General features: G+C 44.6%; 2 protein-coding genes across 6 annotated transcripts in view; one reads left to right on the forward strand and one right to left on the reverse strand.

The window, feature by feature from the left end:
- SETD2 (SET domain containing 2, histone lysine methyltransferase) overlaps nucleotides 1-12,252 on the reverse strand; it is a 145,056-nt gene extending 132,804 nt beyond the window's left edge. For 2 of the 5 annotated variants that reach the window (XM_045003716.1, XM_045003715.1), the window contains exon 1: nucleotides 6,575-7,494. In XM_045003716.1, the coding sequence (XP_044859651.1) occupies nucleotides 6,575-6,612 (38 nt within the window). In that variant the 5' untranslated portion in view covers nucleotides 6,613-7,494. Of the gene's footprint in view, nucleotides 1-6,574; nucleotides 7,514-12,191 lie in introns of those variants that run through there. The other 3 variants (XM_045003713.1, XM_045003714.1, XR_006576688.1) reach the window with 3 other exon arrangements.
- LOC123363293 (tubulin beta chain-like) overlaps nucleotides 7,414-20,980 on the forward strand; it is a 50,153-nt gene continuing 36,586 nt past the window's right edge. Inside the window, 2 exon segments of the mRNA XM_045004159.1 lie at nucleotides 7,414-7,652; nucleotides 15,273-19,754. Of these exon segments, the coding sequence (XP_044860094.1) occupies nucleotides 19,675-19,754 (80 nt within the window). The 5' untranslated portion in view covers nucleotides 7,414-7,652; nucleotides 15,273-19,674.

Consider the following 20,980-nt stretch of genomic DNA (forward strand, 5'->3'; position numbering starts at 1 on the left):
GTTCAAACTGGGTGGGACAATTATATCTAATTTAAATTATGGGGCTGACCCTGAAAACATTTATGATTAGATGCAGACTCAGCTGCTGAGAGTAGTCCCATTGAAGCAAGCACTACACCATGTAGTAAGTAACTGAAGGGTCAGACACTATGCAAGTACTGTTCTCTCAGAAACACAGGAATAATTTTCAAACTTGGCTGCCTAAAGCTAAGCACCTAAATTCCATATTCCGACACCAAAATAGAGGTGGCTTGATTTTCAGTGAACGCTGCAGATGTTTGGCAAATCTTACTTCAGCTGGAACTGTGGTGTCCAGTGAAAGTTAGGCCACTTCTTAAGGTGTTTAAATAGAGATAGAGGTGCCTAACTTTAGGCATCCAAGTTTGAAAGTTTTGGCTGTAAGTATTTACATTCAAAATGGGCATAAATGTACTGGATTCAACTGATTCCTCATTAAGCCTTCAAGTGGTATGATTAGCTACCCCAATGCAGTCCAGGTATCAATGCAATGACAAGATTCACAGTGTACATTTCAGGAGCACAAGAGAACTGCATTGAATTTATAGCAAGCATTTTGGGGACAAAGGGGGAGGTTCAAGTCTATTATTATTCATTGTGTATCCCTTCCTGTAGAGAAAAAAATATTGAAAATAGGAAAGATGTACCAAAGTAGTGCTGCCCAATACAATTTGTGCCTGCAGAAATTTATGTTTCAAAGTTCTGAAAAACAGAATAGTTGTCGTAAAATTAGACTGCATATATACAGATTCTAGAAATAGAAAACAATGGGTACATTAATTGCATAATTTAACAGAAATGCTACATTCATTTGAAAAGACACTTTGGATGCTTTCATTCTTTAAGACTGACTTGCCTGAGAGAATAAAAAAGGACTTAAAATTATTCCCAGCACTCCAATTATAAGTGGTGTAAGCAGAAATCTAGGGCATTGACAGTTTTCTGCCTGGTTTCAATTTATTTATTGAACAACATTGAGATGTTTTAATAAAAAGATGTATACAAACTTGGACCTGCAAGCTACAAATGATCTGTTTTTATGGATATTAGGCTCAAAATCTAAGTTGTACATGCATCATATAATTACGTCATTTTTTTCTTTAAAATAGCTCTTTCTTAGAGAAGCAAGTGACACAGTGCAGTAATCTCAAGAATGTAGTTAAAAAAAATTCACATGCCACAACAGCCAAGTTTCCTCCCTCAGTTTCATGCCCTGGGAGACCATTAGTCTCTCTAATAAGGAAGAGTGATCAAAAGGAGAGGCAGCTGTAAAATAAGTCTTTTTCAGTTGCATTAGTGTCTCCCTGATGCATTATAACAACATAATTGAGGGAACTACCTTTCTGATTTAACTATATCCACCTACAATGTGTTTGCCAGGAGTGCCTACCTTGTGTTGAGGGCACTAAGCTACCGATAATTTACTCTTGGGGAAAAGAAAATAGAATCCAGCTGCCAACAAGAAAAAAGTAATCAAATCCCAAAGTGACACAACCCACAAACAGTACTAAATTGCCCAGGAGTCTTTAAAATAGCAACAAGTTTTGAAAAATAATAAAGTCATGGCAACTACTATAAAGCTCAAATTTTAGACAAAACATTTCCTTAAAATATTTTAAAAATCTATCAATAATTTTGAATACCATAGTTTTAGGCCCTGATCCTGAAGGGCACTGGTTTTTAAATTGTGGGGCATGCCCCACTGAGGGGTGCACTGAGGTTATCGGGGGAGGCAAGGACCTGACTGGTTAAAAATGAACTATTACCCAGTACACCCAGTGCCATACTGCCATTCTAGTGCCAACCAGCTTCTCAAGAACCCTCCCAAGAACCCACACCTTCCTCCTCTCTCAAACACTTACCCCGCCAGCCCTAGTGGCTGCACTCAGAATCAACATAACCATGGCACTGCAGACATGTCCTGGCCCCATAACAAAAACCTCACACTTTGGCGTGCGCATGCATACACAGAGGGGGTGGAACCATTGAGTGCACATGAGTAACTGTTCTGGGCAGCTGGGATTCAAACAAGGTGTACAAGCCTCCTCCCTGTACACGCTGGTCGTTTGGGGATTCCCCCCACTCCCTCCAAACTCTGCACCATCCGGATTCTCCTCTTACCCCTATGTTAGAACATGAATCTCCAAAGAGGGGGGGGGGGGGGGTGTACAGAAAAAAAAAAAAGAGTTTGGGAACTTCTGCTGTAGGGTGATCCATATAGGCGGACCTTTATGTGTGGATGGGCAGTGTCACCCACCTAGGTCTGGGGCCTTTGGCAGTAAAGTTGAAGAAGATACAGCCAAGCTATAACCTGCAGCAGAGAGCAAAACAAGAAACAAGTGCAGATTTCAGCCTTATACCGTTCAAATGTGTTAATTCATACTGCTTTTTTGTTGCAGGAAATTCTTGGTGGTGTATTCCAGTTTCCGGGTGTAATAAATGGTTTACAAATATCTAAAGTAAACTACAAAATTTTTCTCTGAATTTGTCTCACAGTGAACAAATATTTAGTGCCACAAAAGTGTCAGCTTTAATCTGGAATATTTAAGATGTTTTTGCATTTTCAATTCACTGGGTATTTTAATACATACATAATCTGAATTGAAAAATAAACTGAATTTCTTCTCTAAGAAAATAGTTTGTCCAGCATTTAATTGCACCACTAGCAGCCTATATGCTCACTAGTAACTTTACTCACATACAGATTACGTTTCCTCCCACTTTAGCCTATCCAAGTTCAAAAACAAACAAAAAATAACTAATTTGTCAAATATCACTGCTAAATCAAAGTCAATACTATGCAAATTTACAAGAGAAAACCAGACAGATTTACAATGAATGTGACTTTGAATCTGGACACAAAAATTAGGAAAGACTGTCTATAAGGCAGTTATCCAGATATACGGCAAGTTCTATTTCACACAAAGGCAACATGAATTGGCTTTCTTATACTGTGAATTTCACAAAAATTCTAAGTTTTACTGTTGAGAGGAACACGTACCATAAAACATAAGCAGGTGAAAGTGTAAAGGGACTTTAATTCCTTACAAGAAAACTCAAGTCAGTGGCATCATCACTGTACACTCAAGTTCAATATCTTGGCACTTACAAATATAACATCCAACCATGTGATTAAACAGCTTCCTTCAGTCTAATATATCTAGTGCAAAATTTACTCAGCAATAGTCCCATTAAGAAAAACCACTGCACTAGGTACAAGCCTATTGATTTACTGGTCTCCAGTTAAGGGTTCAAGTCACCTAGCCATTACTGTCACTCTCCAAAACACCACCATTTATTTATACATTTCAGACATTAAAAGTTACATTTTCATATTTTGAAAAACCAGGATTTGTATCTCCTCTTTCTTTTCACAGCAACTACACCTAAACAGTATAAGAAATCCAAGAATGTTCAGACAGGTCATTAATTGCATTAGCTACAGGGATAAGTAACAAGTATTTCATTTAATCTCCCAGTCAAAGGGGACGAACAGAAATTCTGGAGCAACAGAGTAAGAAATCTGTCAGTGACAAGTCTGCATACAGGCTGATAGTTTGTACCCTGCGCGGGTACCATATTTGGAGGAAGCCATCTTCTACAGCAGCATAAAATATCCTGCAGCTATCATGGTTTGTTTTTAACCTGTGTCCTCCAACATGACAGACAACTGTACTTTGAAAATACTCAACTGGCTACTGGAACATGCTATGCACTGCATTTTTTAAAATGTGACATTTGAGAAAGGGGAAGGATGTTATTAAAGACAAAGCATTCCTGCCTCTAAAGAAGATGCCATGACTGATCTGCTTTATAAAGCATATGCACCTTTTGCTTTATAGAAGGACATGTGCCTGAATAAGATATAACACTTGCTTTAACAGAGTGGGAAACACTGATCAGATATATAAGAGCAAGGTTCCAGGATCTAATACACAGGAAGGTGATTAAGAAGACAGCTTCTCTATGGATTCTTTACATGACCACACTTCAAAAGGCTTCTCTAACATAACTTTTGTCTGAAGATTTTTCAAAATCCCACCCCTTAATAAATTTATTAAGAGATAATAAACCCCTGTTGTGATAAAATATAAAAGAAATATTTGTAACTAAAAGTTGTTAAATAAAGCCAATATGAATTTTTATAAATCGGGTTTACGATATGTTTGGAGATTGTTCTAAGTGACTGGTGACTATGCAAGATGATAAATAGGTTTTTTAACATGAGCTTAATATGAGCTACTTATTTTAATACTGAAATGACCTGGAATGCCAAAAATTACACCAACAATTAGGCTTATCTGTTATGAATAAGCACTTCTACATACACCTATTCATCATTTGCTAGAAGAAATAAGAGACTCTATGATCTAGGCTTAGTAAAACAGAAACTGAATTCAAACCAAATCCTTGGCATTTTACTAATTTTAGAAGCATCAGATGTAAGCATCATTCAGCAAAACCTCATTTTGGGTGACACATAAATCCCATCTGCTCTCCTTGAACATTAGAGATCTTGTGGCATTTTGCTTAAAAGGTTTGCACTGTTGTTCAAAATATCCCTTTTTACCCTTCACATCCATCCAACTATTGCACTGGAAGAGTGCTATGTGCCAGTTGTCTGCCTCCTTCCATCCCAGAGGTGACTGCATTTCAGTGATGCTGCATGTATAAAGTTTATGAAGCACTCTGGGATCCTTCAGGATGCAAAGCATGCTATAAACACAAAATATTATTCAGGACCAGTAGCTAACTGTTAGACTGTTGAGGAAGAAGACGAAAAACACTATTAGCTACTGAACCACCTTCTCCAAGAGGCGATGAAACCAGCAGCCCTGACATGCTGCTTGTTGTGTGTGTATGTTTTGGTGAAAATCCCTGGCAGAGAGAAAAACAAACAAACATCAGCCATTAGTCTGTCCCCTCCTCAGGCTTGTATCTCATTGACCATTTTTCCCTTCAGCTAGAAAATGGGGCAGGGGCACAACATGGCTTTAGTTCAACTTCAGTAGCTCTCTGAGAATGCCATGTTCACCTACCTGGCCAGAGCCTGAGTCCCAACCTGTTACCCATCCCTAAGGGAACTGGGGACTATTCACAAAGGAGCAGGCAGGGAGAGGAGCCATTTAATCATCCACACACAAAAAAGTGGAGAAAGAGCCTCACTGGGAGAGCTGTAAGTGGCAGGGAGAATGACCACCCCAGCCTGCCCCCCCTTCACACCTGGGGGGTGGCAGGGAGAATGACCACCCCAGCCTGCCCCCCCTTCACACCTGGGGGGTGGCAGGGAGAATGACCTCCCCCACGAACAGACCCCTGGAGGGTGGCAGGCAGAACAACCCCCCCCCCCCCATACAGTCTCAGGGGCTGACAGGGAGAGTGACCCACCCTGCCTTCCCCCCAGAGACTGGGGGGTGGAGGGGTGGCAAGGAGAGTGACCCCCTCCAGCCCCCTCCAAACAGACCCCTGGGCAGGGGGGGCAGGGAGAGTGACCCCCCCCCAGTCCTCCCCCCAACATACACTCTCGGGGGCTTACAAGGAGAATGACCCGCCCTGCCCCCTCCCCACAAGCAGAGCCTGCCCTTGGCTGTGGGCTCCTCGCCGCCCCCACACTGCACCTCTCCCCGGCTCAGCCGTTGCTTTCCCGGGCCGGGCTCTCACTCGAGGCCGCGGATGCGCGGCCTAACCCTCCCGCCGGCTCCGACAGGCCCACAAGCCCCACTCCAGCCCCGCGCGCACCTGCCCGCGCCGCCGCCGCCTCGGGTGCCCTTCCCGCGCCAGGCCCCAGCCCGCTCAGGGAACCATTTTGCCTCCCCCCAGCCGGGGCTTAACCCCCCCCCACAAAAAAAACCCGGCCTGTCCCCTGGGGGCGATCCCCGAGCAGGCCTGGCCCGGGTGCGTGGGGAGGGGAGCAGACCTGGCCCCGGGGGGGGGTAAACCCCACGAGCAGACCTGGCCCCGGGGGGGGGAGGGGAGGAGAGCAGACCTGGCCCCGGGGGGGGAGGGGGTAACCCCACGAGCAGGCCTGGCCCGGGGGGGGGGGAGAGCAGGCCTGGCCCGGGGGGGGGGGGTAACCCCACGAGCAGGCCTGGTCCCGGGGGGGGGAGGGGTAACCCCACGAGCAGGCCTGGCCCGGGGGGGGGGGGTAACCCCACGAGCAGGCCTGGCCCGGGGGGGGGGTAACCCCACGAGCAGGCCTGGCCCGGGGGGGGAGGAGGAGAGCAGGCCTGGCCCCGGGGGGGGGGAGTAACCCCACGAGCAGGCCTGGCCCGGGGGGGGGAGGAGAGCAGAACTGGCCCCCGGGGGGGGGTAACCCCACGAGCAGGCCTGGCCCGGGTGGGGAGGAGAGCAGACCTGGCCCCGGGGGGGGAGGAGAGCAGACCTGGCCCCGGGGGGGGGGAACCCCACGAGCAGGCCTGGCCCCGGGGGGGGGACTCCCCCCATAGCAGGCCAATTCAGGTGTGTGGGTGCCCCCCCCTTGAACAAGCCGTGGGTGGGGGACACCCCCCCCCCTTGAGCCGGCCTGCGGCGAGGGGTGGGGAAATTCAATACTTACTCAGGGGTGGGATGTTCCGGATCATAAAAATCCCCCATCTTCGGCCTCCCCCTCTATCAGCGGCAGCGAGGATCCGAGCAGCCCCCGCCCCGCATAGAGAGAGAGGGGAGGGTGTTAGACAACCCCCCCCGCTCTGCTCCTCCGGGTCCCCACGCACCAGAGACACCAAACCACCTCCGGGCTGGGGGGCTCGGGGGTGCGCGCTCTCCTGCCCCGGCTGCCTCCTTCACATCCTCCTCTTCCTCCCCGGGGATGGGGACACCACAATGGGCACCAGGGACTGTCCCGGCGGCGAGGAGTTTCTGGTGGTAGGAGGGTGTCTCAGGGCTGATTCTCCTCCGGCCACCCGCTTGCAGCCAACAAAACGCTTCCCATGCACAGAAATCAGCCTCAGGAACAGGAACCTGCTGCCGCTGCCCAGGCCATGGGGCTCCCCTCCATCCCGCGGGGGGAGGGGGCAGAAAGAAGCCAATTTATAATTAGCAATAATCCTCTCCCTCCAAAAGCGATCGCCTTGCCGGGGTGGTGGAGAGAGCGGGGTGGGCTGTGTCCTCCACGGAGATCCAGGCCCCACCCCAAAAAGGAGCCACTCTTCTTCCCAATGAAATAATCCAGCCAAGCAATACAATAAAAAATAAAAAAATCAACCCAACTGAAACCTCCTTCCCTCAGTAACTGTAAATCCTCAAGTTTAGACGTGGACGAATGTGTCTTTCCCCCGTCGCTGATTCGGTTTCTGCTCCTCTTCTGCTCTAGGTGTTCGATCCGATTCCCTGGAGAAAGGGGTGGGGGTGGGTTCAGAGCCCCTTATGATGTAGTTCTGGCAGTTAAAAGTGGATTATATTTTTAATAGCTCTCCCCTCCCCCTTATACTGTATTTTTCCTCTTTAGCGGTGGCTGAGCTTAGAGGCTTCTTCCTCGCTCCCTCCTCCTCCTGCTCTGAAACACAAACGGAAACTGTAACTCATCTACTTCCTACTAAGAGAGTAACAGAAAATACAGAGCGCGAGAGAAACAGCGACAAGGCCCCAAAGCAAGCAACTGCCATAAATGCAAGCTGCGGCGCCTTCTCTGCAAGGTAAAGAAGCAATTTCATGTCGTGGAAACAAACATGGAGCAGGAAGCTCACTATTAAAGGAGACATGTCTGTTTTGTTGGTTTGGGGCTTGTATTGAAGATCAGGTTTTTCTTCCCGGATGAGTAGTTTGCAGTCTGTTTTTTTTTCATTTGGGAACTAGGACCATTGCCCTCTCCCCGTTCAAGAACCTGTTCCATGGATATAAACATTCAGTGATTTCCCCAGTCCAAGGGCTGTATTTTTGTCTTCTATAGATTTTCTGATAATTTGCGTAATCATTACATCACATTATTTACCTCCATCCAGAGCGTTGGTACGTTTACTTGATTTCCCTCCTCTCGCGTAGCCATTGCACAGCTTGCCCCCAGTTTACTGGAAAAGGTAGACACTGGTGCATTTTACTACAAGTCACTCCTGTGTGTGGACTAATTAGTCAGTGGACATGGTAGTCCTACCATGCGGAGTCAAGTGGCACCACAGGACACAGGTTAAAAAAACATTTTTCTCAAGTGTTGTAGCCAAGTTGGTCCCAGGATATTGGAGACACAAGGTGGTGAGAAAGACAAGCTTTCAGAGTTCTGTAAGCTTGAGAGCTTGTGTCTCCCACCAACAGAAGTTGCTCCAATAAAAGATATTACACCTCGCCCACCTTGTCTACTATTTTTATCAAGGACATTTCTTTACCTATGTTAGCATCTTAGCTTCTTATTCATAAAAAAATACTTAGTACTTGCATAACACATCATGACAAAGAGTCAGATGCATGTAGTGCATGTAATACATACATCTGACGAAGTGGGTATTCACCCGTGAAAGCTTATGCTCCAATACATCTGTTAGTATATAAGGTGCCACAGGACTCTGTCGCTTTTTACAGATCCAGGCTAAGACAGCTACCTCTCTGATACATAACACATTATGTTCAACATGATTAAAAACATTAATCAATCCTCAGCACACCAGAGAGGCATGTATTATTCCAATTTTACAGACAGGGAAGTTGAGGCAGAGAGCTTCAATGACACGTCAGAATCTAAGGCCAGAAGGGACCATTCTGCTCATTTTGTCCGATATCCTGCATATCACAGGCTATTGAATTTCACCCAGTAATTCCTGCCTCAAGACTGTAACTTCTAGTTGAGCTGGACACGTCAACCATGAATCTAGTGGGAAAGCCAGCAGTACTATTCAGAATTTCCTGATCTCCGGCATGAACCATTGAACCATATTGGTCTCTGATTCTTAAAACAGGAGGAATTTAAATTAGATCCCTATCCCACAATGAGCTCCATGTGTCAAGACTGGATGTTTTTCTAAAAGATATGCTCTAGCACAACCAGGAGTTATGGGCTTGATGAAGGAATCACTTGGTGAAATCTTATGGTCTGTATAAAATGGAGATTGGATTAGGTTATCATAATTGTCCCTTCTTGAGTTAAATTCCACAAAGCTATGAATGGATGGGGAGACTCTCATACCCCGACATAGCCCTATTGCAGCTCCGTGGAGCTTATTGTACAATCGAGGCCTTATTTTTCACCATTTATGTTTGTTTAGGTTTTGCATTTCAATCAGCTTGGATAATAAAAGCAGATGAGTCATTTTTGCTTGCTGGTTCTCCTGCACTTGCACAGCAACTGCAATGTTTATATTATAGACACTGCCATAAAAGGTTTAAATCCAAACATGCCATGATCCTACCAGCTGATCAGATCTCTGCACCTGCACAGAGTCCCACTGAAGTCAATGGGACTTGAGGTGGCTCAAAGGTCCATGCATGTGGAACAGCTTGCAGGGTCAGGGGCAAACAGTTTTCACTGAAGTCTGAACAAAACAATTAAAACATTTCTATTAATTTTTGTGGGGAAAAAAATCAATAATTAAATCTTGACCCTAAAGTACCTGGTAGTATCCTAAGAAGTTACAAAATTAAGGCTCCAATTCTGCCATTATATCTGCATGATTGTAGGTGCAAGGACCTAACTCCCACAGAGCTGACTTCTGAACTGAGGCCTTAATCTTGAAATGTGGTTTTGAGAGGCATTTGCAAGAGAATCTTTGAAAAGGAGTTTATTGTTACTGAACAGATATTGTGTATTCACATATACAAGCTAACCTTAAATGGGATATTAGCCACTCAGGTTTTTAAACCTCCAGCAGAGATTTGTGGATGATGAAATTTTACGTAAGATGCAAAGTGGAGTCTCTCAAGTAAGATAGACACCCAAAGCTGATTGATAATCATACACAACATTTTGGTGATGCAATTGAAAAATTTCATAATTAGAATTTACTAAATTAAAAGTCTGGAAATTTTTCTTTGATTTTATCCTTCATTTTTTACAGCAACAGTAAAATAAAGCCTGCTACTTAGGCACGATAAAATAATTTTATTCATCAATAACTACTTTAAAAACAGCAACAAATAATGAATGCTGTTTAGTCAATATAAAAGATCTACAATACAAGGGACAGTTACCTCTGAATGCATCATGAAAGGGATACGGCCATAATCATCATCAATTAATTGTTAAGTAACAACATCATTCTCAGTACTGTACAGACAGACAGACAGTAGCCTCCTAATGAGTTTGCAGGGCAATGCTCTGAACCCAGACAGGTGAACCGCTGTGCCTTTGTGGACGTCACTGGGTCGCCACATGAGTACAAAGGTTCGCCTGTACGTAACAAGTTGCAAGTTTGTGGCCTAAGGCTCTGATCCCATGAATACTTACACATACGCTTAATATTTACACACATAGGCCCGAATTCTGCAAACACTTACACACATGCTTAACTTTACTACAATGAGTCTTACACCGTTACCTGCAGCGAGTTCTGCATGGAAGACCTGTGCGCACACATAGTCATGTTGATTTAAGTGAAGATGCACCATACATGAAACTCATGGCAGTGTTAGGGCATAATTCATACAGCTAAACATGCATGTGAATTTGTGCAGGATTGGGGTAAAAGGCATTTAAGTGAATGGTAAAGAGAACCCATATGGAGCAACTCACTGGATTGAGGCCTAAAACATAGACACAGAGAAGATAGGATGCCCTGGGAAAGCCAGAAGAAGTAATTTAACTTTTATTAATAAAAATATTAGAAATAATAATTTATTAAAGATAAACTTATCTTTACTTCTGCCTTAGCATCTGAAATTCTTAGAACAAGGAACTTTTCAAATCTAATCTTGCTCTACTTTCTCTTTAGTTTTTACTTACTTTCCCTTGTACATTTGCATTTTCTAGTGATAATATTATTTAGCAAAAAAAACTGAGGAGTCCTTGTGGCACCTTAGAGACTAACAAATTTATTTGGGCTGTAGTGGGGGCAGGGGGTTGTTTAAATTACAGTATTATTGGCTGAAATTTAAATTTGCATGAAGACTTTTTTTTAAAACAACCTCCAAATTTGGGATTTGATCAAGCTGAAAGTGCTGCAATATGCAATACGATATTCAATACAACACACAATCTGTTCAGTACACTTGTCAGATAGCATTCAGTGGTGTCTATTGTTAGTTGTTAATTGAATATCGTGTAAAATTAATTAAATAATCCACAAATCAATTAATTAATATGCTATTGTGTGGTGACTGTTAGTATGTAGATAATACATGGTTGAGTATGGTTTGTTAGGGATAGCAGCCAAAAAGAATGATTAAGCAGAGAAAGTAATTGTAATACACACAGAACAATGTTCATAGTTTACAAGCTCAGCCCAGCTACAAGGGGCTTGGCTGGAGGGAGTTTCCCATATTAGGAAACTCCTGGTATGAGGTCATGGTATGAGGTCATGGCAGGGAAGATCCAAATAATATACAGGAAGCAACAAGGTCCTAATCTTGTATGCACATATGCATGCAAGTAACTATCCACATGAGCAATCCTACTGAACTGATTAGTACATGTGCGTAGTCCCACACTCGTGCATAAATGTTTGCATGATCGGCACCAAATCATCTACCCATAGGCAGCTCAATTGATTGTATCTGCTCTGGTGTCTACTGTCTAGGGTGACCAGATAGCAAGTGAGAAAAATCAGGATGGGGTGGGAGGTAATAGGGGCCCATATAAAAAAAGCCCCAAATATCAGGGCTGTCCCTATAAAATCACAACTTCTGGTCACCCTACTACTGTCTAGACACTTAAACACTAGCCATGATAGTAATTATACAAGAGCAGAGCTGAAAAGAGTCCTGGACACTGGTTTTGTTAAGAAGCAGGAGCAAGCAAAGTGTGTCAAGGACAGTGGATGTGCCACCAAAAGGGACTTTAGCCTATGTTGTCTTAGGCTGCCTGTATTCCCAGTAGACTACACTGTGTTTGATCCTATCCAATTCAAATGTTTTAGGTCAACTGTATTTTACCTTTGGGGATCTCTTAAATTAAAGAACTTTTCAATCAGGCTTAGGAGGATGCATTTTTAAATCCCCCATTGGTGGTCATGGGGGTATGAAAGTAACCCTAACTTTTAATAAATTATTTTTCTAAAATAAATCCATACAGTAGAATTTATTAATCCTCTTACCTGATGTAGCATTCCCTCAGTATATACCCTATTGCTGTGCTAGTACAGCTGGGTCTTTGATTTCCCTAGGGGGAGGGAGGCTGTCTGCTCTCTCCTTTTATTGGGGCTAACAAGACGCTGAGGTAAGTCACCACCTGTGTTCCGCCCAGGGTCTGCCTCTAATAGCTGTGGGGTGATAAAAAGGAAGTCTGAGGTAAGCCACCAGGTTCATTTAGGCTGAACAGTAAAGCATTTAGTTGTTGCTTCTTTGAAATAGGCTTATGCTTGAGAAAAGACTCTGCATCATTCTTTTCTAGGATGATATAGTACTATCCTTCACTTGTGTGGTGTCACTAACAAAGATTTCCCTTACAAGTTAGTGAACTCATTCTGAAAAGTGACTCTTGAAAAAGGAATTATGGGCTTCTGTAGTTAATGTCTCAACAATTTCTAGATGAAATGTATTCAGTTTATGAATGAAAAGTTGTTTCTTCAGTTAGTGTGAAGAACCCAGCCTGGGATCTGCTAGTTAAAGTATGTTTTTCTCTGGTCTGTGTAACATCACTATTAGGCCCCCTAATAGGTGCTACTTGTGTGCTTAAAGTTAAGCACATGTGTGTTTGCAGAGTTGGAATCATAGGCAGCTGCTCAAATATATGACTTGATGCTGGTATTTGTTAACTCACTTTTTGAAGTATTTGGTCATCTTTATAGCTGATTTAATATGAATAATTTACTTGATAAATAACATTTGTCAACATCTGACAATATTTTTACTGTATTTAACCAGCAATAATTATTAGGAGCTTGATCCTGTGTGCATGTAGACTCTGCTCCTGCAAACCATTAAGCCAGTACATAAGGAAATTTATTGTTGTCACTTTGGCTGGGCTGTAATTAGAACATCATTATCTGTTACTTTGATAACTCAACTATTTCATATTTTAGGCATCAGTCCTTCAATGAGCCCTGTCTTTGCAGAATCCTGCATCCATGTGGAGTCCCATAAACTTCAAAGGGGCTTTGCATGGGTATCAGGAATCAGCTCACACAGTTACCTTAGCGCTCTGTGCCTGAAGGCCATTAGATGCCTTATCCAAAGTGAATTAAACAATATTCACTAAAGACAACATCTCCCAGATAAACTGCTGAGGTATGGCCAGCGTAGGGCTGTTGTCCTCATTGTACTCTGTAGTCACTGTTATTATTAGACAGATTTTTACTGAACTTTAGAACCACATGTGCTTGCATAATAGGAGCAGTGCTGCCAACCCCAGAGATTTAAAAATCATGAATCAAACCCTAGTCATTAGATTAGCTTAAAAATCATGAGATTTTAAAAAAAAATTGGATTCTCCATATTTGCCTTCAGTTTTTTTAGTCCTTAGTTTGCACTTCAGTCACATTTTCAAGCTCTTTTCTGCAACCATGAAAGCTGAGGGTATCGTATATTCACATGACTCAGGAAGTAAGGGCTTTACGATTAACACCAATTATCATGTTTATCACTTGCAATAAAATAAGGAGAGTTAGTGACATGCAGGAGATAGCAATTCTTACTGTTGTGTCCAATTGATTGTACTCGTGGGTTAATATTGGACTTCCACAGAATAGCTTGCTGAATCAGAGGTAAAATATTTTTACTAGGATCTGTCTGGTGAATATTTTATGTTCTTTTTTTATGATTTAAAATATGCCTTTTCTTCTAAGTCCATATTCTGATCTGTTACCACTGTCTGTGTATCTCCATTGAAGTTAATGGAGTTATTGTGGATTTACACCTGGTTGATTGACCTCAGACTCTGGACATGTTTTCTGACTGCTGCAACAGTTCTGTGTCTCTCTAGTTGCCTTTGTTGCCCCCACCTCTTTCTCTCTCTGTTTCCAGAGCCTGGTCTCATTTTCTCTCTTTGTGTAAAAACTCTATCAATAAAGAAATGAATACAGAGTTTTAAAATGTATTCAGATGATAACACTTTGTTCTCATGGTTCTCCTGTCAGTCTCTTGTGCATATGGGAAAATGGTGCAGCAAGATTTTGTGTGGTGAATAAACATAATATTGGGATTAGTATTTAACCACAAGATGTAGATTTATTTTTAAAAAAGTCACGTTTACCTCTGAATTTCCTAGTGTGCCTCATCTTCTGTTAAGCTCTGCAAACACTTATGCATGTGCTTAATTCAGTATTGCCAACACCAAATATTCAAAAATCATGAGACTATTAAAAAAAGGCTGAGGTTCTTCTGAATTGCCTTCTGGTTTTTGAGCCTGTAGGTTTCACTTTTTTAAGCTTTTCTCCACAATCAAGAGGGCTGAAAAATGCTTAACCTAATAAATAAATAATTTAGTTAAATAAAGCTCAGATTTTCTTTATTCCTGGGAACTGGGGCCTTAAGAAAAACACCAAATGTTCTGAGATTTAGAACATCAGGAGAGGTGGTGATAATAACTTCAAGCATATGAGACATCACTTGGGCTTTTCACATGCTTAAAGTTAAGCACATGAATAAGTGTTAGCAGGATTGAGGCCTTGGACTGTAAGTTCCTTGGGGCAGGCACTCTTTCTTTCTGGGTGCTGTGCAGCACCAAGCACATTCTTGGTGCTGACCAAATAATACTAAATAATAGTGTGTGGCACAGAGGGGCCTGTATTTCTGTCTCTCTCTGCTCTATACCCTTTTGGCCCAGTGTCTTTATTCATTTGTTCCTTCTCAAGACCGCCCTGTCCCGGACATTTGCAAGCCCTCTGTCTGTACTTTGTCCCACGGTGCCCCCACGCTTTAGTCAGCCTGTGGTTCTTCACAACCATCAGAATATGGTGTTATGTGACATACTAATGGTGCTGAGGTAGTTGCCCTGTGCGGGAAAATGGCAAATTAAAGCAGACACAAAAATCATATATGTGGCAATGATACCAACCAGAGCCGAACTATTTGAAACTTGTGACACGCTTAGAATGGAAGGTCCCAGGGCCCTGAAAGAGGCAGTTGCTGCTTTGCTCTGATTTTTTATATAGATATATTTGTGTGTGTGTTTTTAACTGTATTTTTGAAGCGTATTTAGTCACCGTACTCATGTTCATATATACTCTTTTTTTAAGAAACACATCTGCCTGACAAAAGCAGCCAGAGAGACAGCCTTGAACTGAAGCTTTCTGTCTATCACAGAACAGGTACTCCACAGGACATGCGTGAAGCAGCGCGCCCACGCTCTAGTAGAGAAGAGGCGAGCGAGCTCTTGTGGGCTGAGCCAGCACTATCCAGACACACCTGTAAGACTTGCTGTGCCCGGAAGGAGGAATCTTCAAAAGGGAACGCCTACCACGGGAAGGGGATGTGACTAGGAGAAAGCTAGGGAATGACTAGGGCAGAGGGCTTGGAGAAAGTGGCCTACAAGGATAGAGCAGCAAAGAGGAAGACATTTGCAGACCCATCTTCCCCTGAGACTTCATGGACCAGATATAAAGTGGGGGGTAACCAAAAAGAGGGGTTGGAGGCAACCCTAACCCTAATCAAGGACACTAGAGGCTGCAGATAAGCTGAACCTCAAAGAGGTGACCAAAGGATTGGAAAGAACCTGTTTGTTTGGAGAATTCCTTGTATGCCACAAGCAGGGAAAGACTCTGTGAGCAGCCCAAAGGGTCCCTCACTCACCTCAAGGGGTGGAGAATGCAGGCATAACACCTGATACAAGGGTGTTTACTGAGCTTAGCAGTTCTGAGCAAGATGGAACCTGAGCAGTGGTGTAGATGGCTAGCGGACATGCGACAGCAGCACGGGGCTCAGCAACGACAGCTCCGGCAATTGCTGCGGCCGTGGGCTACCCGACAGCAAGTTCAAACCACGCAACAGCTGCTGAGGGGACTGAAGACCCAGCAGCAGGAGTTACTCAAGGAAACGATACAACAGATAGTGTTGGCCCTATACTCCCACAGAATGCCAGTGGGTTACGCTTCCACTGAGGCGTGTCCCTGACCTGTATCTGTGAAGCTAACCAAGATGGGACCAGACAATAATCCTGAGGTCTTTTTAGTTACATTTGAGAGAGTGGCACTAGCATCTCTGTAGCCCTCTGAGCAGTGGGCTTTTTAGTTCCACACTTGACTGGTCTGGTACAGGCAGGCCTACCAAGGCCTGGACTTAGAGGAGGCTAAGGGCTGTAAACAAGTAAGGTTTGCCTCCCAGTTGATGTGCAAATTAGGCTCCCTTCTGAAGATCATGTCCCTGAAAACCTCAGTGTTCCACCTGCAGTCAGGTGGCCTAGTGGAGCAATTTAATGAGACTCTGAAGGGAATGTTGAGACACTTCGTTAGTAAATACCACAAGCACTAGGACCAGCTACTCTTGCCACTCCTGATTTTCCTAAGGAAGGTCCTGCAGGCCTCCACAGGGTTCTGTCCCTTCAAGTTACTCTATGGCTGCCAACCACAGGGAATTCTTGGCCTTGTTACGAGAGGGCTGAGAGGAACAGGGCATAGGCGCCTTAAGTGCAGACCAACATGTCTTACAATTCAGGGAATGACTCGGGGACCTAGGGGTATTTGCAAGAGAGAATTTGAGAAAGGACCAACATACTCAGGAACAAAAATATAATTAAGGGGCACAACTACAGACCTACCTTGATGACTGGATCCTTCAACGGCTTCCTCAGCTGAGTCAAAATTAATGGCCCAGTGGCAGGGTCCATTTGAAGTTGTTAGACTATTGGACTATGAGACAAAACTGCTAGGTAGAAAGAAGGAAACTAAAATTTATCATGTGAATCTTCTTAAACCTTGGACGATGCAAGAGGCCTTGCTGATAATTTCCTCCCTTACAGAGCCCAAATTAGGGCCCCAAGTATGCCATGGCCAAGAACCGACACCAGTGCCTGTATGCCTGCACAGAAGAAGAAACTTCTCCAACTGACCAATGACTTTGGGACTGTATTTCCTCCTCCCCCCTCGCCCTCCGCGGGAGAACGCAGTCCAATGCCACCTAGAGATCACCTCGGGCCAGCTAATCAGAGAGAAGCCTCTGCCATACCCATGGAGGATGTGGGACACATTCTGAGAAGTATGAGCAATGCTGGAGATGAGGGTAATTAGGGAGTCCAGAAGTGAATGGAGGCTCCCTATAGTTCTAATTCCCAAACTGGACGGTTTGGTTTTGCATAGATTTCAGGAAGGTTAATTCCATTTTGACATTTGATGCCTACCCGATACCAAGAGTAGAGGAGTTATTACAGCAGCTAGGACCAGCAAAGTCCCCGAGCACTATTGACCTGATGAAAGGTTATTGGCAGATCCCTCTGTTCCCATCCTCACACAAGAAAACTGCTTTTGCAAACTCCTTCAGGTATTTCCAATTCGACCCTAGGCCTTACAACCTCCATGGGGCTGCCGCAACTTTCCAACTTATGAATAGGATCCCCAGTCTGCATCATCAGTATGCTGTGGCCTACCTAGATGATGTTTTACAGTCCTACTTGGGGAGACCATCTACACTACTTAAAAGCAGTGTTAAAAGCCCTTCGAGACACAGGTCTTGCAGCCCCCCCCGCAAAATGTTGAATAACCATGACTGAAGTAATCTATTTGGGGTACTGTGTAGGGGGCACCCTTATGAAACCAGTGATCGACACGGTACAGGCCCTAACGGATGCCCAGTTCCCCAGGCAAGTGAGGCATTTTCTTGGCCTGACATTCACAGCCCTTCGCCTCATTCACAGCCCTCCTGACAGACTTCATAGAAGGTAACAACTCAGAGAAGATCCAATACAATGGGAACAGTGAGGAAGCTTTTAACAAGCTGCAAACACCACTGTGCCGGATGCCCATGCTCTTCAACCCTGATTCCCCCTCCCAATGAATTCATTTCACATATAGATGCCTCAGGTGTCTGTCCCAGTGCCATGCTTTTACAGGACTTCAACAGGGAGGAATACCCAATCCTATACCTGAGCAGGAAGCTATTCCCTAGAGGGAAAGGCCTACTCAATTGTTGAAGAGGAGGCACTAGCAAATGAGTGGGCGGTGGATTCTCAGTTATTAGCTGCTGAGTAGCCCCGTCTCCTTGACCACAGATCAAGCCCCCACATACTGGCTCCATACCATAAAAGACATAAACCTGTGTATAATGCGATGGTACCTTGTACTGCAACCCTATAGTCTCAGAGTGCAACACTGGGAGGGAAAGGACCATCCTTGTACAGATTTTCTTTCAGCAGGAAATTGGAGACGAAGATGACCAGCCTTAAGACGGCCTTTCCAACTTGAGGGGTAGGGTTTGTGAGGGGGCACTCTCAGAGGAGGTTAACGAGCTCTTATGGGCTCAGCCAGCACCAGCCAGATACACCTGCAAAGGTTGCTGTGCCGGGAGGGAGGAAAAGGAAAGCATGCCACCGGAAGAGGGGCAGCTAGGGGAAGAATGCTGTGCCTCAGAGACAGCTGGGGACAGGGATAGAGCAGCAAAGAGGAAGACAGTTGCAGACCTATTGCCCCTGAGACTTCATGGACTAAGTATAAAATGGGGGTGAGCATAAAGAGGGGCTGGAGGCAAACCCTAACCCTGATCGAGGACACTAGAGTCTGCAGATAAGCTGAACCCCAAAGGGGTGACCAAAAGACTGATCCCCTTTTGCCTTTTTTCCTTTACTCTGATTCTGCCTCTCCCAGTGGATGGAGAGGGGAAGGAACCTTTTTGTTTGAAGAATCCCTTGTATGCCACAAGCAGGGAAGGACTCTGTGAGCAGCCCAAATTGTGATCTAGTGGGGACTCAAGAGGGCCCTCACCCACCACAACATGACAGTGAATAGCATTTGAAAGACACTGGCAATGTGCTTTAACCATGTTCTGGAGGGAGCCTCAGTAGGGGCATGATGGGGTGTTCAACCCACACTGGGTTAATGGAGGCCTCATGGGCCTGCCACCCCAGCCCAGAAAGGAGCAGTGAAGGTGAGTCCTCCAAACAGCCTAGGGAGGCTGTGAAAGAAGCAACCAATCAGGGCCTAGCAGGCTCACATAAAAGGGAGTTGCAGGGCAGAGCAGGTTTAGTGGCTGCTGGATGCTCAGGCTGTGAGGGCTGTGTCTCTGAGGGGCTGAGAGAATTGGTAGCAAGTGCTCTCTCTCAGGTGCTGGCAGGGACTGGGGGAACCAAAGGGAGCTCCTGGCTGGCTGCTGGAACTTGCTGGCTGAATGCCCTGGGATAAGGATGAAGAAGGTGCTGGGGCCATGGGGAAGTGGCCCAGGGAATTGAAGCAGCAGAGACCGAGGTTAAAGAGATGCAGCAGGAGGCTGCTATCCACAAGGTTCTTGGGCTGGGACCCAGAGTAGTGAGCGGGCCCAATTCCTCCTGCCCCCTCCCACCCCACTTGCCACTGGGGAAGTGGCACAATTTGGACTGTGGTACTAATTCCCCTCCTCCCGGAAGGGGATAACCGTAGATGGTGACATGGCCGGAGGGCTGAGCCATGAAGTGAACACTATGGTACTTGGACTGAGTGAGGTCTGCAGGCAGAGAAGATGACAGGAGAGGTGCCACCAGAGGGAGTACCGGCTAGCAGAGCTAATCTCTGTGATGACCAGCAGGAGGCGCTGCTGTGGTGAGTGGACTCCATCACAAGGGGTAAAACAGTAGTTTGGGCTCCAAGACCCATTTGGTACAAGGCAATTCAACTGACCTCTGTCAACAAGGTACCCAGCTTTTTTGTGCCTGTGGATACCAATCCAACTGGAACTGGGGTGAAGCCACCAAGTTACAGCATATAAAAAATTGAACATCATCAGATGGGGATAACTATTGGTCACTACATATTTGGATTTTTTTTTTTGGCTTTCAGTGGTTGGTTGATGTTGAAGTCGCTCTTTGCTCATTAAACGCAGAGTGGCACTTTTATAGACTAACATACCCTGCCAAATTTGGTAAGAATCTTAGTGGCCACAGCTGAGTTGGAAGCACAAAATAAGATCAATTTTTTTTTCCCATGCAATAACTCAAAGCCCCAAAGGGATATGTAGGACAGTTTGTAAAGAAGCTTTTCCCAAGCTGAGATCTTAACTGTAAAGATTCAGCGTGGATTGAATTTTTACAGCAAAATAATAAGCCTTTGGAAATGGATTATCATAAAGGAAAGGCTCATTTACAGGCTATTAACTGTAGTGGTTGTAGTAAGCAAATAACACTATTATAATGTGACTGTGCCACAGTACACTAAATTAAGCTTAAAGGCTTTGGCTAATTAATATGCCAAAAGATGATGTGAACATCCAGTTTCTTGGCTGTCCTTATATTCAGCTGTAATTTAGATTAGCCTCTCATTGATTGGAAATGGGGATGCGGGGTGTCTTTTCTGAGGCTAGAGTGTTTTAAACCATGAGAAACACTTAGGGCGGCATCCTTCCTTAAATGGAGATGGAAAAATGTTGGACCAGAAAGTCCTATGACTGTTGGAAGTGCCAATTGGTCCAAGAAGAAGCAAACAGCAAAATGGGGTGGTGCTGGACACCTGTGCCATCGGTGAGTGGAAGTGTGACTAGCGACATCCCCTTACCACACCCTCCACCCCATCTCTCAGAGGCGGAAGAACATAGCCTCCTTCTCAGCAGTGGAGGGGAATGAGGAGTAAATTGGCAGGGGGAGTTCAGACTGAAGTATAATGAACTACAGTCAAAATACTATTGAGGGAGGAAACAAAGGTGGTGATTTGGCCTGGTTGGGATAGGAAGTGTTAAGATAATGTTGTACTTGGATATTGGTTATAGAGAGAATCGGAGTAACAGCGAGTTTAATGTGTGCACTTCTCAAAATAGGTTATTTCATCAAAGCTTG

The sequence above is a fragment of the Mauremys mutica genome, chromosome 2, assembly GCF_020497125.1.
Source record: "Mauremys mutica isolate MM-2020 ecotype Southern chromosome 2, ASM2049712v1, whole genome shotgun sequence".
Lineage (NCBI taxonomy): Eukaryota > Metazoa > Chordata > Testudines > Geoemydidae > Mauremys > Mauremys mutica.